General features: G+C 45.3%; 1 protein-coding gene across 2 annotated transcripts in view; it reads right to left on the bottom strand.

Annotated features, from left to right (window-relative positions):
- Positions 1 to 22,573, bottom strand: part of fam222aa (family with sequence similarity 222 member Aa) — a 53,641-nt gene that overhangs the window by 8,919 nt on the left and 22,149 nt on the right. The window contains exon 2 of one of the 2 annotated variants that reach the window (XM_050050904.1): positions 15,487 to 15,629. The exons of the other annotated variant lie outside the window; for it this stretch is intronic. Within the exon in view, the coding sequence (XP_049906861.1) occupies positions 15,487 to 15,583 (97 nt within the window). The 5' untranslated portion in view covers positions 15,584 to 15,629. The remainder of the gene's footprint in view (positions 1 to 15,486; positions 15,630 to 22,573) is intronic. 2 annotated transcript variants of the gene reach the window in all.

The following is a 22,573-nucleotide window of genomic DNA, read 5'->3' as shown; positions in this document are numbered from 1 at the left end:
ATTTGTTAAAATAGCCTGGATTTAATGACTCAATTTTAATCAAAGTAAAAGAACCTGGTGCCATCCTAATGGACAAGGCTGAGTGTGCCAGTCCAGCCTATCTGAGATCTAACCAACCTTACTGAGGCAAAGCTCTGCTTCCCTGGTGACGGCAGTGCCATTTGCTTTGATGTTGTGACTCGCAGTGGAAAACTGACAGAAGACTTATTTCATTTGCTCAGAAGATAAAAACATGCTCATTTCAAAGCACATTGCTGGTCCACATGCAAATGGAATAGCAGCATTTTTTTCTGATCTTCTTTACATGAGGGCAAAAAAAACCCATCTTTGATCATCACATGGTCTAAATGAGGAAAGATACTTGGCTTTCAGGCATATCAAGGGCCTGTGGCCTGCCGCCCCTACAAGCCCCCAGCTGCAATATGCCCATCATTCCACCTAATTACTGCCACATGAGGAAAAAAACTATAAAAACAGCCAGGAAATTCATTAAAGGGTGGCTAATTCTATTCCTTCTCACTGACTGAGTCCATATTTTCCATGCCTGAGCCTGCATTTCTTCTGAGAGAGACGAGAAAGCCCTCTCGCTCCGTCTTTTCCCAGCTTGGCCCTTGTTTGTCAATAGGCAGAGCCTTTGGCACACCAACCTGGCATCAAAGGGTTTCACACTTCACAGGCCACAGGGATTAGAGGCCTTTCAGGCCTACAAAACCCATCTCAGCTCCACAAAGGCTTCCGGTTATTAGAACCCACAGGCATAAAGGAAGAAGAGGAGGAGGAGGCAAATGAGCATCTGGATGCTTCTGATTCCAGCTTCCTCAATAAAAAAGTTCCATGGTATAAATTTTATAGCAAAGTTGATTACAGTAAGTATGGCCACAAACCAGGGTGTAATTTAACTCTCATACATACACTGTGATACACTCTGTGTGTTTGATGTGTGCAGGGTCCCACATCTCTCTCCTCCAGAACAGTAAGTCTATAAGTGAGGACATGGAGGTTAAAGGAGAGAGTCTCTTTTTAGGCTGGCACTCTGTGACTTATTGGTTTAGGCTGCAGTAGATCATAGCTATGAGCAGCAGCGTACAGATGGTGCTGGCTGATAAACACCCTCTGAGGCAGCCAGCACTGCCTCCTTTGTGTGAGCCCTCACCTTCTCATAAGGTAGGGGGTTTCCTGCACCTGTGCACACTCTCCAGTGTGGTCGTGCATGCAAAGACAATGCATGAAAACAGGAAAAAAAAGGCAAAAACATACACACGCACATCTGCAGTTGTGTGTCTCATTTGCCATCAGTGGAGCATGTTGTTATCCTCTGCTCAGCGCTCTCACATGAAATGTAGGGCAGGGACAACAACAGGTGCCTGTGCGGGCGACAGCCTGCAATGCCTCCTGGGCTAAATGCTTCACACTCGCTTCATTTCGACATGCGACAGCCTTGTAAGGATTAATTATTTCCCTGGGGATGGAAGAATATGGTTTTTCCCTTCCTGTGAGTAGGAGACTATGTGCACTCACAAGCACATGAAACAGCTTATAGTAAATGAACAGGGAAACCTGGGCTAGCACTGCTTTAACAATAAGCAGGAGGAAAAAAAAGTTTCATATGAAAGGAATGTAAACAAACCAAGCATATGATTGAACTGCATTGGAGATGAGATAAAAGCTCAGGCAAACACATGCATTAGTTCCGAGAGATCACGCGCCAGGGAGCGGAGATGGCAGGGAGGCAATTAATGGGCTGACCTTCGTCCTTAATCACCCAGTGCCTGGCACACAATGCCCATGTGTCAGAGCAGCACATCTCTAAATGCCACCCCTCATTAGCACGATGCACGTAGTGAGAGAGGCTATCTGTGCAGTGTTACACTCTCCAGCGGTCAGACAGAGATAGCAAGGCTGGGATAGGATAACATGGCAGCACAGAGCCGGACTGAGCTGCAGTAGGCCATGATATGATCTAGAAATCCCATTTCACTTGGAGGATGGGTACTCTCCTTTCTCTCCATTTTGATTGGCATGAAACTCCCCAAGCACAACGTCCTTGGTGTATCCAGTGCTGTCACTGTGATTGCATGTGTGCTTGTGTGTATGCACTCACGTGTGTGTGTGTGTGTGCGCGTGTGTGTGTGTGTGTGTGTGTGTGTGTGTGTGTGTGTGTGTGTGTGTGTGAGTGCGTGCGCGTGTGTGTGTTTGGTGAAAGGGGTACCCAATTCTGAACACTCAATTAACACTCCTTTAATTAGCCAGCAGTACATTTTGAATTCTGATGAACTAATTTTCTTGGTGTGAGGGTGGAGGAGGTGGTGGAGGGCTGGTAAAGATGAGGTCCACTGGGTACAAAACAGCAATAAAGAGGGAACTGGTTAGATTAGACTGTAAAAAATCCATTAAATTCTGTGCACTTCTTCCAAGTGAGAGGTCAAATTGTGTTGATCACAAGAAGCAAAGGCAGACAGAGAGAATATGAGAGCAGGGAGTTAGGTGAGGTGGAAAGAGAGGATGGGGGTGGGGGGTAGCAGGGGAGTGGAGAAAAAGGGAGAGGAGATAGGGAGTCAGAGGCTGTGCGAGAGTGCAGCACCAAATCCAGAGGACCATGAGAATGCTTTGCATTTTAATTAGAGGTTTAAATGAATAAGCAGAGGGAAAAGTCTGAGAGAACTGCCTGAAATGCCCTTGCTCCCATTTATTAGTGTTCCAAGTGTTCTAAAATTATGAGCAGGTTGGAGAAGTTTCTTCTTATTAGTGGAGAAAACGCTCCAACACATCAAAAAGCCGCTCGCCGTTTCCTCACTCACTCCTGCGAGCCCATATCCCTACTTACTGCATGCTTTGATCCCCCCTGACCATGTACACTGGTGAGCAGTGGGGAAAAAGTGCTTGTTTAAATGAAGGGAGAGGACCGTTTGGTTGAACTGCAATTAAGTTTTCACAGAACAACGAGTGCATAGTACACATTAACTTTGGCCAAACAAACAGAGCCGGCTGTGATGAGGTTAGGGCAAACAACAGGAGCGGAGATGAAAGAAAACATGGGGTCAGCTTCAGTCCAACATCAACCACGTTCACTGGGAGCCATTTCCCCCCTGAGAGGGACAGTGCCTGTTAAATGTGTGTGAGCCAAGAGGGCACATTAGCTGCTGTACTGATCATGTGTCCTATCAGCCTGCATGCAGCTATGCATGCTGGGTCTCACTTTTTCAACTGTATTTTTTTGTGGGAGGATTGCACCCCACAAACGATTCTCACAGGATTGAAAGTGGGGATTCTTTAATTATGCCTTGTGCCTTTTCAGCCCTGTCTCCTGGAAATTACGTCTATATACACCTAACTCCTAATTTGGATTAGCAAATGCGTCTGAGGAAATGCCGAGTGAATTACGTTTTCCGTTAACATCTTTTCTTTTAACTGAAATCCTGATCTCTCCCTAACCTTTACCAAAGTGTTTTTGCTCCATTAATCTAACTGCTTACAGAAGTCTGGACACGAACCCGGGATCCTGTTGTCGCAGTCCTGCACTTTGTATGTCTGCCATAAACCAGCATTATAACTGAATGTTGTCTTTAGGGCCTCCCCCTGAAAGTCGAAGATTCAAATCATTAATCGAATCCCCAGTGTATTTCTGGGGACATTTTGGTCCCCAGAAGTAGCTGCAGAGTAAGTGCTCCTTGTTTTCATGCTCCTCTCTGGTACAGGAAGCTGCAGACACAGACCCAGTGTGAGTCTGAGATGGAGACAGCTGCCTGGAGGAAGAGAGGCTTTGCCCGGTCAGACTCTGAGATAACGTTATCTTCTGATTTCTGCTGAGAAGAGGTAAATTCACAGCTCACGGCAACTTAATACGATACAGTCTCTGGCTTTTGATTGATGTCAGCAAAAAAATGTTGTTGCACATTTAGGATAGGTTGTTCACGTAGTTAACACCCATGATCTCGGAGGCCTAAATTTGCTTGTTTACTATATCACATGAATGTCACTGTCACCCTCAACACCCCTCTGAACCCTGATCAGACTCTCAAACTTTAAATGGAAAAGAGGAACGAATAGTCAAATATTCAATTCCACTGACATAATTCATACGTGTGTTTCATGTACTCAAAGAAACATTGTCTCTGAACGTAATCTGGGCAGTGATTACACTGTCACCTCAACATAGTTATGAAAACATTTAGTAATATACAAACATAACTCAAAGGAGACAGGGTTGGTGTTTTAGAGCCATGGGCCAGCAGGATGTCCCTTTTTAGCCCCAAGTTTTGTATCACATTCCACCACTAATGGGCAGTTTGCCCTTGACCTGATTGTCATGGAGTTATTCAAATAATAATTCATGGCTTAAACAGTCTTCAATCCCTCATCTTGGGAAAATGTCTGCCCCGTCAAATCTGTTGCAGCCTAGAAAGGACAGCTTCAACAGCATTGTTCCATGGAGGAACCCTTGACCTGTGGCTATTGTTTAGCTCTTAGCAGATAGGATCAGGGTCTATGACATCCTCTCCCCACCTCCATTAGCTTGTTGTAAAAGGACGGGCAGGCGGGGGGAAGCCAGAGGCAGCTTCGCGTCCTGAACAATACCTGCCTTGTGCTAATGGAGGTGTCATCTGGCACAGGGCTGATTAGTCAGCGATTACAGCCAGGCCTCAATTGCCGTGACAACTGCTGCAAACACAATGGGCCCTGATAGAGCCAGCTGTTTGGTCCTCTGCAATTAACCCTGCATCTCACTCGTCTCCGGCAGTGCGCTGCCTCTAATTGACTATCGGGCACACAAAGCAGGGGCTGTCGGCCAGACCCCCTGGACATAGCCCCCCACCCCTCTGCCGAGGTAGAGATGATAATAATAGAGGCGTCCTGTGGACTCGGCCGCCAGTCAATCAAAGCCTCAGTGCCCCACAGGAGCTTCCTGAGGAGAGAGGGAGCAGAGGAAGCACATGTATGAGCCAGTGATCAACAGGGTACAGCAGCCTTGCAGGGGGCAGACATGTTGAATATGCCCTCAGCCGGAGTACTAATCAATTCAAGTGCACGTGAGGGGAAAGGGAACCCTGCTGCTTGCTTGATATCAGGAAAGCCATTTTTAGGAACACTCATCTCCCTCTGTTCATCTCAAGGTTGATTTTCTGTGCAACAACACAGCGAGAAAAAAAATCAAGGCAATTATTTGTCAGGCCTTTGCTATCTATAATTGCAAAGATAAAAATCAAAGTGCAATGATTTCTCAGAGGATAGAGCTGTCTGAATTCAATGCTGCTTGTGTCATCATAATCATCAAACAAATGCATATTGTAAGACAGTGGAAACGAAAATGCGGTCTTCACCGAACTCCTATCTGTCTGCTCTTTAAATTCTCAGCATTTATTTGTGAGGATGCTGACTTATCAATAACAATTTAAACTCCTTAAACAAAAAAATCTGTATTTTGCAAAGTAAACAAACCTCATATCACAGCTCCGCAGTGTTATGAATCCAATGTCAGACACTAAATAACAGGAAAATAACTGAATCGACTGAATCACTGTGTAAATAAAATCAGTAGTTTGACAACATTTTTGAACAGGGGGTGCCATGCTGCAGTCACATATTGGGCTTTTAACCTGCCAACATGTTTCACAAATAGCAAAGAGGATAATGAGAATGTTAAAGCAATCTGCACACTGATCCTTCACAGGCACGCAGACATGGCACAATGTCAAAAATGGATTTAATCATTAAAAGAGATTTAAAAAAAAAAAAAAAAACTTGGACAAAACTCCCAAATCTAATCTTTCATTTCATTAAAACCAATCTCATCTAAGATTTAATCTATCTATTTCCTGCACAAGCAGATGGAAGAAATACCAAATTGGGAGCCTAATTTGGGCATCCTCCTCCCACAGACTGCAGCATGAGGTCATTTAGTTAGCCTGCAGTGAGGCAGTCCACGTGTGCGTTAATACAGTACACTGAGACAGATAAGGTCCACAGGTACAGATAACACCATAGGAAGGAGCAGAGGAAAAACAAGATCCGTCTTTGTTTATCAATATTATAACCATTTTAAAGTTTCACACATACATGATGGACAATGTATCCGATCAAAACAGCTAATTAGGTTTCTATTATAAAGGTTTCCTCCCAAGAAACCTGAAATATTATACCACCCGGACACTGTCATGTTTACATTTTCTCGTTAGAATTTATCTTCAAAGCCAGATGTTCCTGAATCAGCCATGAAAATTAATTAGCTGGTTTGATGTGGCAACCTCATGCTCCTTCCAGACAGACCTGGCTTTTATGAGCTGTAGGGGAAATTACTGAGAATTGATTGATCCTGAAGGACTCTTCTGTACACATGGCCTGGCAGACATACACACACACACACAGAAACACACACTTGCAGATCCTGCTAACAACAGCTGATCCAAACATTTTACCCTCCAGTTGAACCTGACATCCTTTCTCTTTAGCAGTAACAACATCGATAATCATCAATCGTCCAAGTGCATTAATCTAAAGAAGCTCCATACATGTTCACTATTTCTACTTCTAAAAAGCAGGTGAATAAATGTGATTCTGAATTAAAACCAGGTTAAATTCCCCTCTATATATGTCTCTCGATTCTTTTGCTGCTCTCTCTCCTCTTCATCCTCTTCACCCCCTCTTTATATCTTCTGTCTCTTCTCTTGCTTCATCTCCCCCCGCTCTGTCTCTACATCCCCCTCTCTGTCTCTTCAGTCTTCCTCTCTGAGTAAGTGAGTTTCATCTGGGGTGCTTGCCGGGCGAAATCACCTCAGGGCGAACACTTTATTATCTGTAGTCAAAGCGTCACCACAAATACCATTCTACACACACAAGTGTCACTTTCCATTTGTCTGCACTCTGGCTGCATTAGCGGAGCCTAGCCAGCCCAGAGCCTCGTCTCAAACACGCCCGGCAGAAACTAACAGCGTGGGAAAGCACTCGTCCTGCATTCCTGCCCCATTAACACCACTGGCATCACCAGAGGAGACCTCCTGCCTCTCTCGGGATTTAAAAACACTATCATCACTAAGCATTGTGAAGAAATATCATCTGAAAAGACAAAGAGATATTTACATCTTACAGTCTTTTATGTTATGTTTAACGCAAGCCGACAGCGTGCGTAAAAGAGCACTAACGGATTCCTGTTTAATTCAAAGCAGATCACTGCAAATGTTAATAACTGATGACCGAGCTGACTGTCCGGCAAAAACAACACCAGTGGGTAGTTTATGTCCTCTTTGAGCCACAAAGGAATGCAGGCCAGCAGCAGCCATGTCAGGCCTTTTGTGGGACACCCGTGCACCAAACAAACACAGAAACTGGGGCAACATGTTTACCTCACACTACACACTGCACTCCATAAACAAAATGGCCAAACAAAAAGAATGTTTGTTCCCATGACAGCCAAAAAAAAAAAAAAAAAAAGCATTTCAATTGAAAAATATCAACCCTGAATATTTCACGCTGTGAACAGAACCCCTCACAGCCACGACCTCATTTCAGGCACGACTTTCGCCAGGCTCTTTCCATTTGCAATAATTTATGGGCCCGGATGGGCAACATAATAGATTATAAATGGAAAAAATAACTATATTCATCACAAAACTGCTCTCTGTTTAATAATCAAGTCTGGCTAAAGGGCTTAGTGGAGAGCATGGTTCTGTATAGATGGGGGGACCTAGCCCCCGGTTTGTGGGCTGCCTGTGATGAGCCAGCCCTCGGGCCTGCCTGGGCCACCCTCATTGTGCATACAGCATGGTCTAGAAAGCAGAGCTTTATCAGCAAATACCCCGAGTCAGCACAAGCAGCGGGGTGGTTATGCGTTGCGACTGGCACACCAGCCGATATTGTCATGTGCGATTAGGCCTGTGCTCATGGGCCTGTGAACTCATTCCTATGGCATCAAAGTCAACCCCACCCCCCCTACTCTCCTCGAGTTACATCCCTGCCTCTCTTCTGCCCTCTCCTCCTTCTCTAGGTTTTTCCATTTTACATTCAGCCCTGCCACTTCACAGTGGACCCTCACTGAACCTGTGGAAAGCAGTGCTCCAGTGCAGAGTCAGAATACAACAACAGGTCAGACTGGTTTTGATTTCCAAAGCAAATCTCTGCAGCTTAATTAACTCGGTCCACAAGGGTCATCCACAAGTTAGACATAGCCAATTCACCAAGAAGCAGACGGTGCCAGTTGTTTTGTCTCTGTACACCTCTCCAGATGACAAGGCTGATAGAGAGGAACAAAGGCTGGCTCACAGTAGAAAGAAAGACAAACTGTGAGGCCAGTTATGGGGGAAAACATCAGAAAGAAGAAACAGAGATTAAACCATCCAGTGATGAGGCAGAGAGCAGCACAGGACACGTAGCCAAGAAAGAAATACAACAAGCTAAAATCCTGACCTGAAAGATTTATGTCAGGCCCTCCCTGTCCTGTCTTTAGGAGAATATGCCACGCTGTGACACTATTTTCTCAAAGGGCTACATGTACAGCCAAGAGCAAGCAGCATTCACAGTCATGCACAAACTCAAATGGACACAGCAACAACACAAACACACACACACAGGTATGGAGTAAGGGACCCCAGAGGTAGAGATTGTAAGCGCATACAGAGATAAGAAAAGGAACCAGTGCAGAGAGCAGAAAAGGAAGAAAAAAGGGAGAGAGTGGGAGTAAGAGGGAGAGATGAGGAGAGGCTGGAGGCGCCTGGGCAGGCCTGTCAGACTGGAGGAAGTGCTGGTGCGCAGGCCTGCAGGTAAATGGAAGAAGAAAGGCGCCTGCAGGCTGCCTGAGGCAAGCCTGGGCCCTTCTGTTCTATCATTTAGGAGACAAGTCCTCCACTGATTCCCAATTAATATTTAACACTGCACAGACAACAAGGCACTCGGCTGCAGTACACATGCCAACGAGAGGAGAGGAGAGGAGAGGAGAGGAGAGGAGAGGAGAGGAGAGGAGAGGAGAGGAGAGGAGAGAGGAGAGGAGAGGAGAGGAGAGGAGAGGAGAGGAGAGGAGAGGAAAAAGGGATACATATATGGGTGCATTTTCAGTAAGATGAAAAAAGATTTTCAAGTCAATGGAGTTGTGGAGGCAGGGAATTAACGGAAGCAATGAGTTTTATTTTAAGTATTGCTTAAAGCTGAAATCTGTAATGTTTCTTAATTAACATACTCTCATTTTATTCATTTAATCGGACTACTGCACTGTGGTCAAACACAAAAACAGACAGAGCTTTCATCCCCTCATCAAGTAATGCTTTTCCTTTCATGTTACTTGGTACGTCGATAACATTTCAGTGCCTAGCAACATCAAAAAGCTAAAAACAACATTACAAAGTAGACACTTGCTGCTCCATGATGGAGCTGACAGATACAGGCCTGGCTTCCTCCAGGGTTAGAGTTAGCAAAAAGTGGTTGTTGGAAATCTGTTCAAAGGCCTGGAGCTCCAGTAAAAATGGTTTAGAGTTAGAACTGGCAGCCAGAGGTCAGCAATGAAAAAAATAAAAACACACCCTACCTCTGAAAATATAACCAAGCAAATGTGATTCAGCATTTGTTAAACCAAAAACGATGATGCAACCAAGGCATGTCAAGTTGGCCTCTATGAGAACGAGCCAGACGACAAGCAAACCACAGAAACTGTAGTAAAATGTCCCACAGGCGCGATGATTTCAACATTGTGCTGTGGTCACTTTGCACTCCCATGCTTTCTTAGCCAAACCCTCTGCAGTATTAGAGTGGACTGAAAAACCACAGCCAGGGTTGGTACTAAAATTTGGTGCAAGTTCATGACTGGTTCAGACCAAAGAAATCCACTGCCGTCGGCTCAGTAGTTTCAATTCAACTCTTCATAGGAATTTTCCCAGCATAATGGCACTCTTTACTAGAGACCACCGGCAACAACACACTGATCAATATTTACCTTCTGTGAATTTCAGTCATGGCCGAGAGGTTAGAACGTGTGGGCCAAATTACTAAATTGAAAATTAACAGATACAGCTGTGGTAGATGTAATTTATGTTACTTAAACTGCAAGCGAGGGTGTAACCCAGTGTGACCGCGAAGTTAATATTGCTGAATGTGCCCTTAAGACTTTTTTGCATACTTATTAAACAACAAAACAACATTATACAGTACTTGTTCAGCTGATTTTTGATTCATACTTTTAAATGTGCCGTAATCTCCTCATGAGTTGGATGGAGTGACTGGACAGAAATAGAGTAAAGGCTTGAATAAAAAGGTAATGAAACCTTTCTTCCTTCTTACACACTTTGTAAGTCAAAATGTTGGCCCGAAACAACACATTTATTCCGAGTTTTGTATTGAAGAGACCACTCAAAAACACTAGGAGTGTGCCAGGAGCGTGCAACACCTCCTGAACGCCTCTCATGGTCAGCCTGTGGTGGGCTCAGCTCTGAGAAGGCACAGGCTGTGTGTCATTTCCTGTGGGACAGCAAGGGACTGCGGACACTCTCTGTACCCTCGCTCACATCCCCCCAACCAACCCCCACTCTCTGGCAAGCGAAGACAGAGGGTGTCGGTGCCTTGCACCTGGGACGCCCAAATGCCAGCTCGGAGGCTTTGGAACCAGGAACCTGTTTTTCAACCCAAGTCCTGCTGTGACCAAAACTAAAGCAGAGCCCCTCTTCCTCGAGCTCACCTCCCAAGGCAATAAGATTGCTTCACCCCCCGTGTTCACAGCAGAAGGCAGAGGGCAGAGGGAAGGCATGGCTCTGTGGGACGCCACCAGCCGGAAATGATCCTCTGTGTGCCAGCGCTGAGACGCCAACATGACAGAAGAGCGAGTAGTATGCATGAGGTAAGACTGGTACAACCAATATCCCAGGGCTGTCCCTATGAAATAAAGTGAAACTCTATTAATACCCTGGATTTTGCAATATAGCGACGTGATGAAGGTGTGAATGACATATTTCATGTGGCTATGCAAACCCAGTGATCCCCAAAATGAGATTGCATAAGTAGGCACCCAGGAGGACACAGGCCATGGATAGCTGTCAATCACCTTTCACTATGAAAAATACCTCATGACCTCTGCTTCCCTGCTGCAGACTGTGGAATAATGACAGTCTCCGTGGGCACTCTGTGGAATTCCAAATGGGAGTTAGGAACGAGGTAGTTCAATCAGTGGGAAAAGGTCAAGTGCATGCAGATTCTTGCTCCCGCGCTCCATCTCCATTCCTTTTCCCCCAGTTCCACTTTATGCCCTCCACCTCCAGGGTACTGAGGCAATCAGGGGAAAGGTTGTTATTTCTGCTGCTGCTCGTGACCACATTTAAATATTCAACTGAAAATGCTCCCCACATTTTTTTTTTCTTCCTCACATAACAGCCGTTGGAAAATCGTGCTGCAATTTGATATGGCCAGCTAATTCCCCTGTTATGTCTCACACCGCCTTAGACAACAGTGGAGGAGAGGTGGCTGGAGGTCATTACCTGAGCATGTTCCCTCTCACTGGCACTGTGGCTTAGGAAGAGAAGCCGCTAAAAGCAAAGCAAACTAATGGCTCTGGCAGCTCCGCCTGCAGAGGCACAGGGCTATTAGGAAAACTACAATCCCCAGGTGAACCCCCATGTCATGTCCCGAGGCTGTGTGTGACATGGCCAGGTTGTCTCTGTCGATCAAGCCGGAAGAGGGCTGAACCTGGCCTGACATCGCATGAACCTGGGATACCAGGCCTTCTGGGAACTTCTCATCTACACCTGGCTGATTGGCACCTCAGGCCTCCTGGGTGGTGTCAGAGGGTTTCTGCTGCAGGTGTGCTCGTGTGTATGTGTGTGTACATGTGTGCACATCTCTGTTACAAGGAAACAGATTCTGGACTTCACGCTAGTCAAGTGGAGACATTCAGCTGGGGACAAAACTGGTTCTCTGAGTTTGATTTTACCACAGTTGCATTAATCATGATGTGAAATAGTTTCTGTCTCAATTAGGGTTACATAAGTCATTGCAATGCAACCAAAAGTATGCTGATTCACTATGTGTTTGCGTGCATGTGTGTTTGTGTGTGTGTGTGTGTGTGTGTGTGTGTGATTGAGTTGCAGCCAGGCCCTGCTGGGGTTAGAGACACGAGGTAACACCCAGGTTTAGCCCAAAGACTGATCCAATCATAGGACAAATATGGGAGGGGCAGCGAGCTGTGTGATTAACGAGGGCTGAACCCACAGCGGGCCTCGATAAAGAGCACAAACGTGCACACCCAGTGTGACAATGGCATTCTCATAAAATGTCATGCCTGGCTCAAATGTAACCACTAAGTAACGAATACACAAACAAAAACCTCCTGAAATCTGAATAGATATCATTTTGGAAAATAGCAAGGCAGAAAATTCCCCATCAAGGAGTCAATTGAGGATTTCTGGACCTGTTATTCTTTCGCTGACATGTGGCAGAGTAATTGCTGTCTGGGCCAGGGAGGAGGTGGGTTAGCAATGGGGGGTGCTGGGCTTCCTGTCCAGCCATCTCAGTGTTACTCATCACTGGACTGGGGCACCTCCCTCTCCTCTCCAGGAGCAGTTATGCTCACCCCTGCTCCCTGGACCTTCAGACCCACAGTGGAGGACGATGATCAAGGAGAGGGATGGGTAGCGAGGGAGGTCGCTGCTGGCCAAGGGTGGCCAGGGTCAGTGGCATCCATTCACCCCTCTCCCCTTGCAGGGCCTTTCTCTCTCATCTGTCTGGATGGGTGCCCTCTCTCTGGGGCACAACACGATGAGAGGCCCTGGCTCCACTGCCGTCTCTGCCTTTCATGTCTCCATCTAGGGCAGTGGTAGAGAGACGTGGAGGGGAGGACGGAGGAGGGGGCAAGCTACAAATGTCACCCATAAGGGGGGATTTAATTAAAAATGACAGGCGCTGGCGCTGGAGAGTGCAGCCACATATGCGCGGAATTTGGGCGCAGTGAAAGCAAGTGCCTATGATTTATAATTCAAGTAATGCTCTGCACTCCTTTTAATTCTACGGCCAAAGAAAAAAATATCAAAAGGCCGCCTCTGTGAGGCTAATCCAATATGATATTTTTAAGGGCAGGCGGTCAATGGCTTTTTGAAAAGCCAGCTTCTCTGTCTCCCTTTCTGCTTCTCTCTCTCCTCCACTTGTCTGTCTTTCCCCATCTCCCTCTGCCACTCCCTCCTTTCTCTCCCCTGCACTCCCCGCTCTACAGTACCTCACCCAACCCCCCCGAGTCCAGACACAGTGCGGGCTGTGATAATGGAAACATCCCGCTCTCCGCCTCCCGTTTCTCCCGCTAAGCTCTGTGCGCTTGGGGGAAATTGATTGTCTGGCGAGCCGATCTGAACGCTTCCAGCTGATGGTAGAGCCAGTTAAGTCCTTTTTTATTGAGGGTATGAGGGATTTTTAATGGGAGTCGCATCAATGATCTGTGCAGCCACTCGGCATCTGCATGCAGGGGCTTTTGCTAAAACCCTCCTCGCCCTCTCATCCAAAATGCTCTGCCACCCCACTCCTCAAACACACATGCACACACACGCACACAAACATATGCACTACTTTTGTGTAGGACAGCGGATGCAAATGACACAGCTCACCTCTACCTCGCTGCCAGGTAATCCCCCTCCTGTGCTCTCACTCACTCTGTCTCTTTGAGGGGTGTATTCTGGTATTCAGCCTCCTGTTGAGAGCCCAGGTCACCTTACCCACAACCCCCGTTCCACGTTGGCACAAACTGGGCCATGAACAATCAATCACGGGGACCTGCTCAGCGTGGTGACCTGAGTGTGCCCACTTCTGCAGCCAGACCCACTGTCTGCCTTTCTGCACCCCTTCTGGGCCTGGATGAACAATTGCCTTATTGAGGCCAAGAGCTGCACAGTGGTGGAAATCCAACACTTGCTCCCCCCTCCCCCTCCAAGGACAGAAAGGAGGCTATTATGTTCAAACATCCTCATTATGAACCTCAAGTCAGTCGCTGTGGTAGTCTTTCAATCAAAGGGTTTAACAGGTGGAGAAAGCGAGGGAGAGGGAGAGTCAGACAGAGAGGGTCAGTAAGAGGGAGGGCAAAGGGAAGACTGGAAACTGTTCTTTTTCTCTATTGATTTGAGTCCTGACTCCCACTGGCTGCTCCTCAATAAAGGACCCTGAGAGGAAGTGGGCTAATCCTGCGAAATTGGAAGGAGAGAATCGATTAAGACGACTGTTGAGGACTCCCTCTATTTCCCTCCCTTCCTCTCCATCTTTACCTTCTCTAATTCTATTTTGCGCAGTTCCTCTTTGTCCTCCCTTTCACTTCACCTCTCTCTGTAACCTCATTAGTGAGCCCGGTTGAACCCAACTCAGCTGAAGAGCTGCCCCTTCTAAATGCACTTGGAGCTCTGTTTATGTCTCGCACTCCGTCTCTGTTTCACACACATCTATACAGCTCCATATGACACATCCATACAGAACAGCGAAAAAACAACTCCAGATTTGAGGACGGAGGCAGCGCCCAGTCACCTTGTTTGTGACTCTCGTCTCCCCTGTAGGAGGCAATTGGAGTGAGAGGATGTTGAGCTGAGAAGTAGCTAATTGGCCAGTGAGAAGCTGAGAAAGAACGCAGGCAGTGCTTTATTTCGTCGCCTTTCACTGGGCTGGTTACAGGCCTGATACAATGTCACACTGATGAAGAAGCACAGAACCTGCTATTCCCACTAAGCCTCTCTAAGCTGAGGTAAAAACTGGTAGGTTAGTGCTCCCCTGCTCTCCATCCGCCAGTCCTTTTAATCGGCTTGAGGTAGCTCGTAGGCCTGCCATGTAAACAAAGGCCACCAAAGGCTCTAGCAGCATTCAATAAGAAGGAAAGACCTTTCTTCCCCTCATCAGAAAACAGACTCTCACTGTAAAAGGCTTATCCAAAAGCTTCAACAAAATTAGGGAGAAATTCACCTTCCAGATGCCTGACTGCCGCAGCTCTCTCTAATCCCAAACTGGTTAGAACTAGTTTTGCCAGCTCTGTAACAGTTTTCAGCCCTGGCTCATCTCTGTCCCTTTACACCATTTTGTGAGTGGACAGAGGGTGGTGCTCGGGGAGCAAACAGAGCAGCTGTCATGCTTTACAGGCGGCCGGCACAGCCAGGGCCAGACACTGTAAATGTTTACAGACCCTCAGGGTCACCCAGGGCCAGTGAGGCACGTTAAACACTGTCTGTTCAGCCCTGTTGCCACGACTGCACAATCAGCACAGCTAAACAGGCCCCCCTCACAATGAGTAGCCAAACAACATGGCAATCCAAGGTCTAAGTGCAGAGCGAATGAAACTGTTTAGAATTCCTCAGAGTAGCGAGGGAACACAGTGACAAACAACAGAAACCGGAAAGTCTATTTTCCTTCACTTATTCACAGTCGGGGTTAACTACCCGTTTCCATCATTCACCATGACCGATAGATTAACTACAAACGACAAACACAAGCCTCTCTCATTCCTTAGCTTTGGGCAAGCTGAACCCCTGACCTCCATCGCTCCCTGTCACTTTGTTCACTCACACTTCCGTCCAAGGGCTTGCGGGAGCTCCAGGGTCTTGCTGGCACACACTGGGTGCTGGGGTGGAGGGTTTTGCCTCCTCTGCAGACAGGCCAGCATGGCGAGGTGGGCACAGTACTACAGCCGGGGGAGTTCTGCGGCCAACCTGGAGCAGAAAAAGAGCAAGAAAAAGAGAAAGAGAGGAACGTTGAGTCAGTAAAGCAGGATGATTCGAGGTCAAAGCTCCATGGCCGTGTCCGGTAAGCCAGCAGGAGCTGGCTCTGGGCTAGATGGGCTAGGTTTCTCACCCAGGATTTAATTGGGGAAGAATGCCTACAGCTGCCTGCCCCTCAGCTCTGTGTGCTGAATGATAAACACACACCTGCACTGGGGCAGCACGGTTGACACGGGTTCAGAGCACAGTCCAGGCCAGTCACTCTGCAGCTTCAAACAGCACATCCACACAGCCATTCAACCGCATCTCCTGTCTATGAAACCATCCTCAAAACAAACACACAGGCACACACAGAAAGTAGCAGCACTCAGGCACATTCCTTCCAGGGCAGTGTGTACGTGGTGATTGATGGCGTTATCTATGGACAGCAAAAAAATGGTAATGCTGAGAAAACAGCAGTCTGTCTGCTACAACTTAACATGCAACAGCTCTGGGGGACTGTCAGGAAAGGCCTGGGGGACTGAGCGGTGTCTGGATGTATGTGTAGCTGTGTGTTGAACCGTATGGTTGCATGTGTGTATGTGTGTGTGTGAAATGCGATGGGTTGGGAGGGGGAGACTGCCAACCGTACATCAGGGCTAGTGACGGCACTAATCAATCTCCCTCTAGGCCATAAATCTCCAGCTCTACACTCCCCCTTTTCCCCACAGCCACCTTCACTCAGGAACAGGGAGGCAGTTGCTGCTAGTTTCCTCTCAAAAAGCCCATCACAGCCCCAGTGGAAACACAGGACACAGTTATTTATATATATATATATATATTTATATATATAAGAAAACCCACAGCTCCCTCACTGAGAACCCTCAACAATCGAGTAGTATGGTAGGTATCATTCATCAGCAACATACCAGTGTCACATAGCACAATGATGACTGATTACTAAGTCTTCTACTTGGATTATGTGCCAGATGAGAGCAGCTAAAGCAAACCATTTAGGTCCAGAAAGCATTTTTATATGATAAGGATCGAGATTCACTCTTCTATAGCTCACTTACCAGATATTGTTTGGTTTCCAGGAAACAATGTGCTCTTACTGTACTGAATAAAAGCCCAGTCTCACCTAAAAGGCTTTGCTGTCTCCGTGTAAAGCATCGTGGCCTTAATCTTAGCTCTGCATGTGTTTGAGTCTTCTGTCCAAAATGCATCGATATGAAACACTATCGTTTCCATCTGGGCCGGTCTCCTCCCATATTAAAACAAAGAACAGAGGCAAATATTTCATCCGTGCTGTCAGCGCCAGCGTCTCCTGCCATGATGCGTGGCAGATTATTGAAAAATGATTTCTCATGCGCCTGTCACAGGCTTGTCCCCTGTTATTTATTTTCTCAGTGAATCACTAAATGAACATTTAGCCACCTGCCATCAGTCCATTACTTAGGTTTATAGATTATCATTTAAAGAAAGCAATTAGAATGATTACGAGATAAATTAATGGCAGTCCATAAAGGGCTGGCTCCTGTTTTTTCTCATTTCAGGAATAAAACAAAATACAGATCGTCAGTGAAATACATCAAAATATTAAACCGCTAACAGAAGCATTCAATCAAACTAACCTTTACAAATGACAATGTGTTCCTGCAATAGCTGATCAAGGTGGAAAGTAACTGTTTAAAAGTGAATTAAAAATTGCATCTTTACAGTGTATTTATGTGCAGTGTTGTGGAATCTTGGCAGTGTTGTTACAGACCACTACCCTGTTGAAAATGTAATAAGTAATATATATATATATATATATATATATATACACAAATATGCAAAGGGCCCCACAACCTCTCCTACACAGGAGCAAGACACACAGACTCTGTGGTGCTTTGGCAACTTTTGTGGTTTTGTCCCTTTGACTCCTTGTGGTTGTTTTGTGCCGTTCCGTAATCGTTTGGATTTCTTTAAGGTAATTTTATGTCTTTTTTGGTCATTTTGTGTCCCCTTGTGGTTGTTTTGTATCTTTTTGTGGTTGTCTTTCCTGTTTTTGTTGTAATTTTATGTCTGTCTGCAGTTCCTTTGCATCTCTTTCTGGTCTTTTTGTGTTTCTTTGTGGTCCTTTTTTGTCTCTTCCTGGTTAATTTGAGTGCCATTTTGCAGGTTAAGGCCAGGCCAATAACTGTAACTGATTATAATTACATTTATTTTGTGATTTAACTACATGTAACTAGTAACTCCGGGGTCATCCCTATGTTTCCCGGGTTCTATGTTCCCCACTTAACCCTGCAAAAAAGGTTCTATGCTCCCCGCTTACACAAAAAGGGTTCTATGTTTCCCGCTTGGTTGAGCGGGCAACATAGAACCCGGGAAACATAGAATCTTTTTTGTGTAAGCAGGGAGCATAGAACCTTTTTTGCAGGGTTAAGTGGGGAACATAGAACCCTGGAAACATAGATACGCTCCCGTTACTCCCCCGCACTGAATGCTGGTGCTGAAAATGTTGAACAGAATCAAAGTATTCACATCCATTCAAGATGACTGTTACTGATACATCATCCGACCTTGAACAACAAAACAAGCTTTGGTTTGAGGAGAGGAGAAGACAAATTTCTTCTTGTTAGTTCACGTCCTGCTTAATGCGTTGACTCATAAAATGCAGAGATAGCACCATTTAAAACATAATTTAAATCAAACCTGACTGGATTTTTATTAATAGGTGCATTTGTATAAACTTTAACAACCCTCCTTACACAGATGGCATGTAAAGTGCTAAAGTATAGATTGAGAAACGAAGGAAGGAAGCATGATAGACAACCACAACACAATTTACTGCCTATAATTAAGGTTGAATGACTTTCCCGGTTTGAATAGTTAAAAGATTAGAAGCAGGTGTTACAGGAAAAAAGCATCACCCCTGCTAAGAATTCAGTCTCTCACTCATAAAAAAGATTTTTTAATAAAACATTTTTCACAAGACATTTAATTTGACCTCAGGCCCTGAGGCTGATGTAACACACTTAACATTCGAAGTCAAAAATGTGTATTTTTAAAACATGTCAGAGGCAGCACAAAACAACACTTTGAGCACAAACCTCACGGTGTGAAAATGCTGTTCAGAAAAAATGCTTATCCCTGATAAATGTAAGTAAATTAAATCTTTAGACTCCAAATTTCTTGTTAATTACACAGTTCACTCTCTCTTTCTGTCTCTCACTCTCTCTCACACACACACACACACACTCCCACACAAACACACACATTGCAGATGGAAGAGAGGGGCCACTCTATTTCTCGCCAGGTGCTTGAGCAAAAAAGGTCGCTTGCAGTGCCATTTCCTCTCACACTCAGGCAGGCCTGGCCCAAACACACTGGCACTTTGAGCTCATTACTGGCTATTCACATAATCCTTTCTCTGTGTCTCTCTCTGTGAGGATACTAATTTCACAACCAGCCCATCCTCACAGCCCATTTGTTAAAAGATAGTGGTTTGGAGAGAGGGAAAAGGACACATGGTGTAGATTGAGACTAAAAGCTAGCCTTAACGGGGGGATACCTCCACAGTTTTCCCCTCTCTGAAATGAAAGACAATCGTGTAACTACCCTCCATTTTTCTCCATTTGCTGCTCACCAAATGTATTCTGAGGCATTATACTTCGCTGAAAGAGACCCACTTTTCTTCAATGCAATTTCAAGAACCAATTTTCTCCTATTATTGACTTTAAGAGCGAGGCAGAAGGAGCAAGTCTTTGGCTTGTTTGTCATGTCCCCCTTTCCCCCTCATCTCCTCCTATTAGGTTATTGTGCTACTTAGCAAATGTCTATCAGAGGCAGGAAATTATCTCCAAACCAAAAAACCTCTGTGACCCATCATCCAGCTGCCCTAAAAACAGCCCGCCATGCCCAGGTCAGTCCCAGTGAAGGTGCTGGTGTGAGCACACACACACTCTCACTGCCCTCTACACAGTGTTCGAAAAACCACACTTCACTCACTCATCAAATCCACTCACAGGTCTCCTATTACACCAGTGCGGGGATATCTCAAAAGCCAGGATGTCTATCGGCGCTTTCCCGTTCTGCTAACGCTGCTGCGGGGTTTGCAATGGGGGCGGAAGATCAGTCCCATGAGATGAGGGAATAAGCCGGAATCAAGAGGCGGTGGGCTTGGCAGAGGGCTATTTCTAAGTTAAAAGGTTCTTAAACTGCAGAGGAGATCAGAGGAGATGGCTCCCCTCGCCCAAAGCTGTCTGCCCAGATAAGCATACTGCCAAGTGCGGGGTGTTACAGGGTGGTCATGGGTGAATAAACGGAGTATATGTGTGTGTTTTGAGCTACACGTTTCCGCTGAAAGAAAGAGTTGAAGCAGCTGATACTGGCTGGGTATAGAACCTCAATACTTTTTGGTATATGGGCTGAAATGTTTCTGAGTATCAGACACTGTACCTTAAGAAGGCACTGAATGTTTGGTCAGACTGGTCAGAGTTCTTGTACGGCTGCTTGTGTTAAGACAACATTAAACATTTGTGAACTTTGGCTTCTTTTGTTAAATGAAAACTGGGTTCTGCAAAAAAAAATCCTCCCAGTATCCTGAAAATTATGGAAATATTAGACGTACCCAAAGATTGATGTCCAGTGTCAAGCAGCATGTTGTCACAATACTGAAATTCCTAACTACAATACAATAACCTAAAAAAGTTCAATATTCTAAACCAATTTCGATACCACAGGAGAAAACTGACATTAACGGCATGAAATTATTATTTTTTTTAAATTAAAAGATAAATACAACGAGCCTATAACAAGACAATAAAAACTTTTTTCCTCTTGGTTAGTAGCAGAAAACAGCAGAACAGCTTCAGTAAACATTAACAAAAAGCAAAACTTTGTTAAATTAATGAAAACAATATTCCTGTGGTTGTGCACACATTCAAAAGCCTCTGAGAGTTCACACATTCAAAATGCAATTAAGTGCAAGTAAAAACAAAACAAAACCATGCAGCAAAATTCTATATGCAATCAGAGCGAATGAGATGAGTGCCAAGACAGAGCTATGGTATATATGGACATGTAGCATGTCTGACTACTATACAGAAAACCGAATTTGACCACCCATTACAACCCGTAACTTAAGGTCACCTATTTATTAATTTTCCGAACCCTAACAAAACTGTAACCATAGTTACCATAACCATAATCTTTACATACCTCCTGCCATACTGTAGCTGAAATGCACAGATACAAGAATTTTAACACGTAAGCATTAGATGTTAAAAAGGGAAAAACGCCAGCACTCTCAAATGTCCTTTTAGTAAAAGGACATTTGAGAGTGCTGTTCACTGTTTTTGGTCGTGCACCTTACGAGTGTATTTATTTTGAGAGTGCTTGCTTGTTCCTACATAATTTTAAGCATTAGATGTTAAACACAGCAAAAAAAAAATGGCATAAATTCTGTAATTTGGGATCAGAAATGTCCAATGTCAGTTTTTGTTGTCTGGCAATAATGATGTTACAAACCATGCTAATATTTCTCAAAGTACCGTATCACAAAAGGTACAATTTTGGTCATCGATATTGAAAATTCAGCACTGTATTAGCATTAGTAGTAAAAGAAAACCATTCCCAGCCATAGTTAATATTATCCATCAGTGATTTTTACAAAAGGCCAATCGCCAAACTTCTGTTGAGGTTTGACTGTCTCCTTTCCACCACATAGTTCAACTCAATTAGATCCAACTCAACTGAATTTTGGTACCAGGTCCTTTTCGTTTTCCACTGTGGATAGCTCCCCCTCAGTGTAGTTGGGGTAGCAAGCTGGTCGCCACAGCGAGGCAACACTCAACACACAACAATGCAACACTCGCTATATCCTTTTATTGGCAATGATGTCTGCACTTCCTTGTTTGTACAGCGTAGATGCCATAAATAAACAATAATATTCATTGATATATATAATAAATGAACTGCCTGTTTTCAACCTTTTGCTGTTTGCTGTCCAAACGCATCTTTGCTTAGAGGCAAATCCAGTAGCAGCAGCCCTTCACAGGTCAGGTGTATGCAGTGGCCTAACCTGGACCCCTGTAGGGGGCACTGGGGGATCCTCCTCTGGCATTTTTTGGTTTTACATTCAAAGTGCAGTACAACAAAATTCCCATCATGAATCAATATATATAAATCGGTATCAATATCATTGCTATGGACAGTGGCTTGGCTATTTAAAGGTGGTGGGTTTGTGCAGGAAGGCCCGTGTTGTGGAAGTGACGATTTTCTTTGACCAATCTGTGGTCTGCAGTATTTTAACTCCACCTTCTAACATTGGCTCAATTCCCTTGGAACCTCAACCAAGGTTCCAGAAAAAAGTACCTGGTACTATCCACAACTTTTGCTAATAGAAAACCAAGAAAGGTCGGGTCAGGTTGAGTATAGCCGTCCTGTACCATACAGTAGAAACTCAGCATTGGTGAAAGTGTCTCCAGTAAAGCTCCCCCTCCCAGTGGAGGACCAGCCATGGTCCGGGAGCCTGGCAGACAGCCTCCACAATGAGCAGAGGCGGGGCTTCGACCTAATTGAATGGTGACCCTGCCGTCTCACTGTGGGACGCCCCATGCAGTGCTTTTAACAAGCTGCTGTGTCTCCCCTCTTAATAAGCCCAAACAAGTTAATCCAATCGACACACTCAAACCCTTTCTTTTTCTTTAACAAGGCACTGCCTCTACCCCCTTAATCCCCGGCTCCCCCTTCTCCGTCACCATACCGTCACATGAATGGAGGGAGAGTGAAAGGCTCCATTAGGAAGGACTGGCAGTAAACCCCTTCAGCTCGGCACTTTTCACACATCCGCACTAAATAATTTGCACTCATACTGTATATTCAAAACACACACACACTAATGCTCGCATGTGCCTGATATAAAACTGGTCTACTTGGACATTGCACACAATGAGAGGGTTATGTTCGCC

The sequence above is a fragment of the Epinephelus moara genome, chromosome 8 (assembly GCF_006386435.1).
Source record: "Epinephelus moara isolate mb chromosome 8, YSFRI_EMoa_1.0, whole genome shotgun sequence".
NCBI classification, from domain to species: domain Eukaryota; kingdom Metazoa; phylum Chordata; class Actinopteri; order Perciformes; family Serranidae; genus Epinephelus; species Epinephelus moara.
This window is presented reverse-complemented; position numbering and strand designations above follow the sequence as displayed.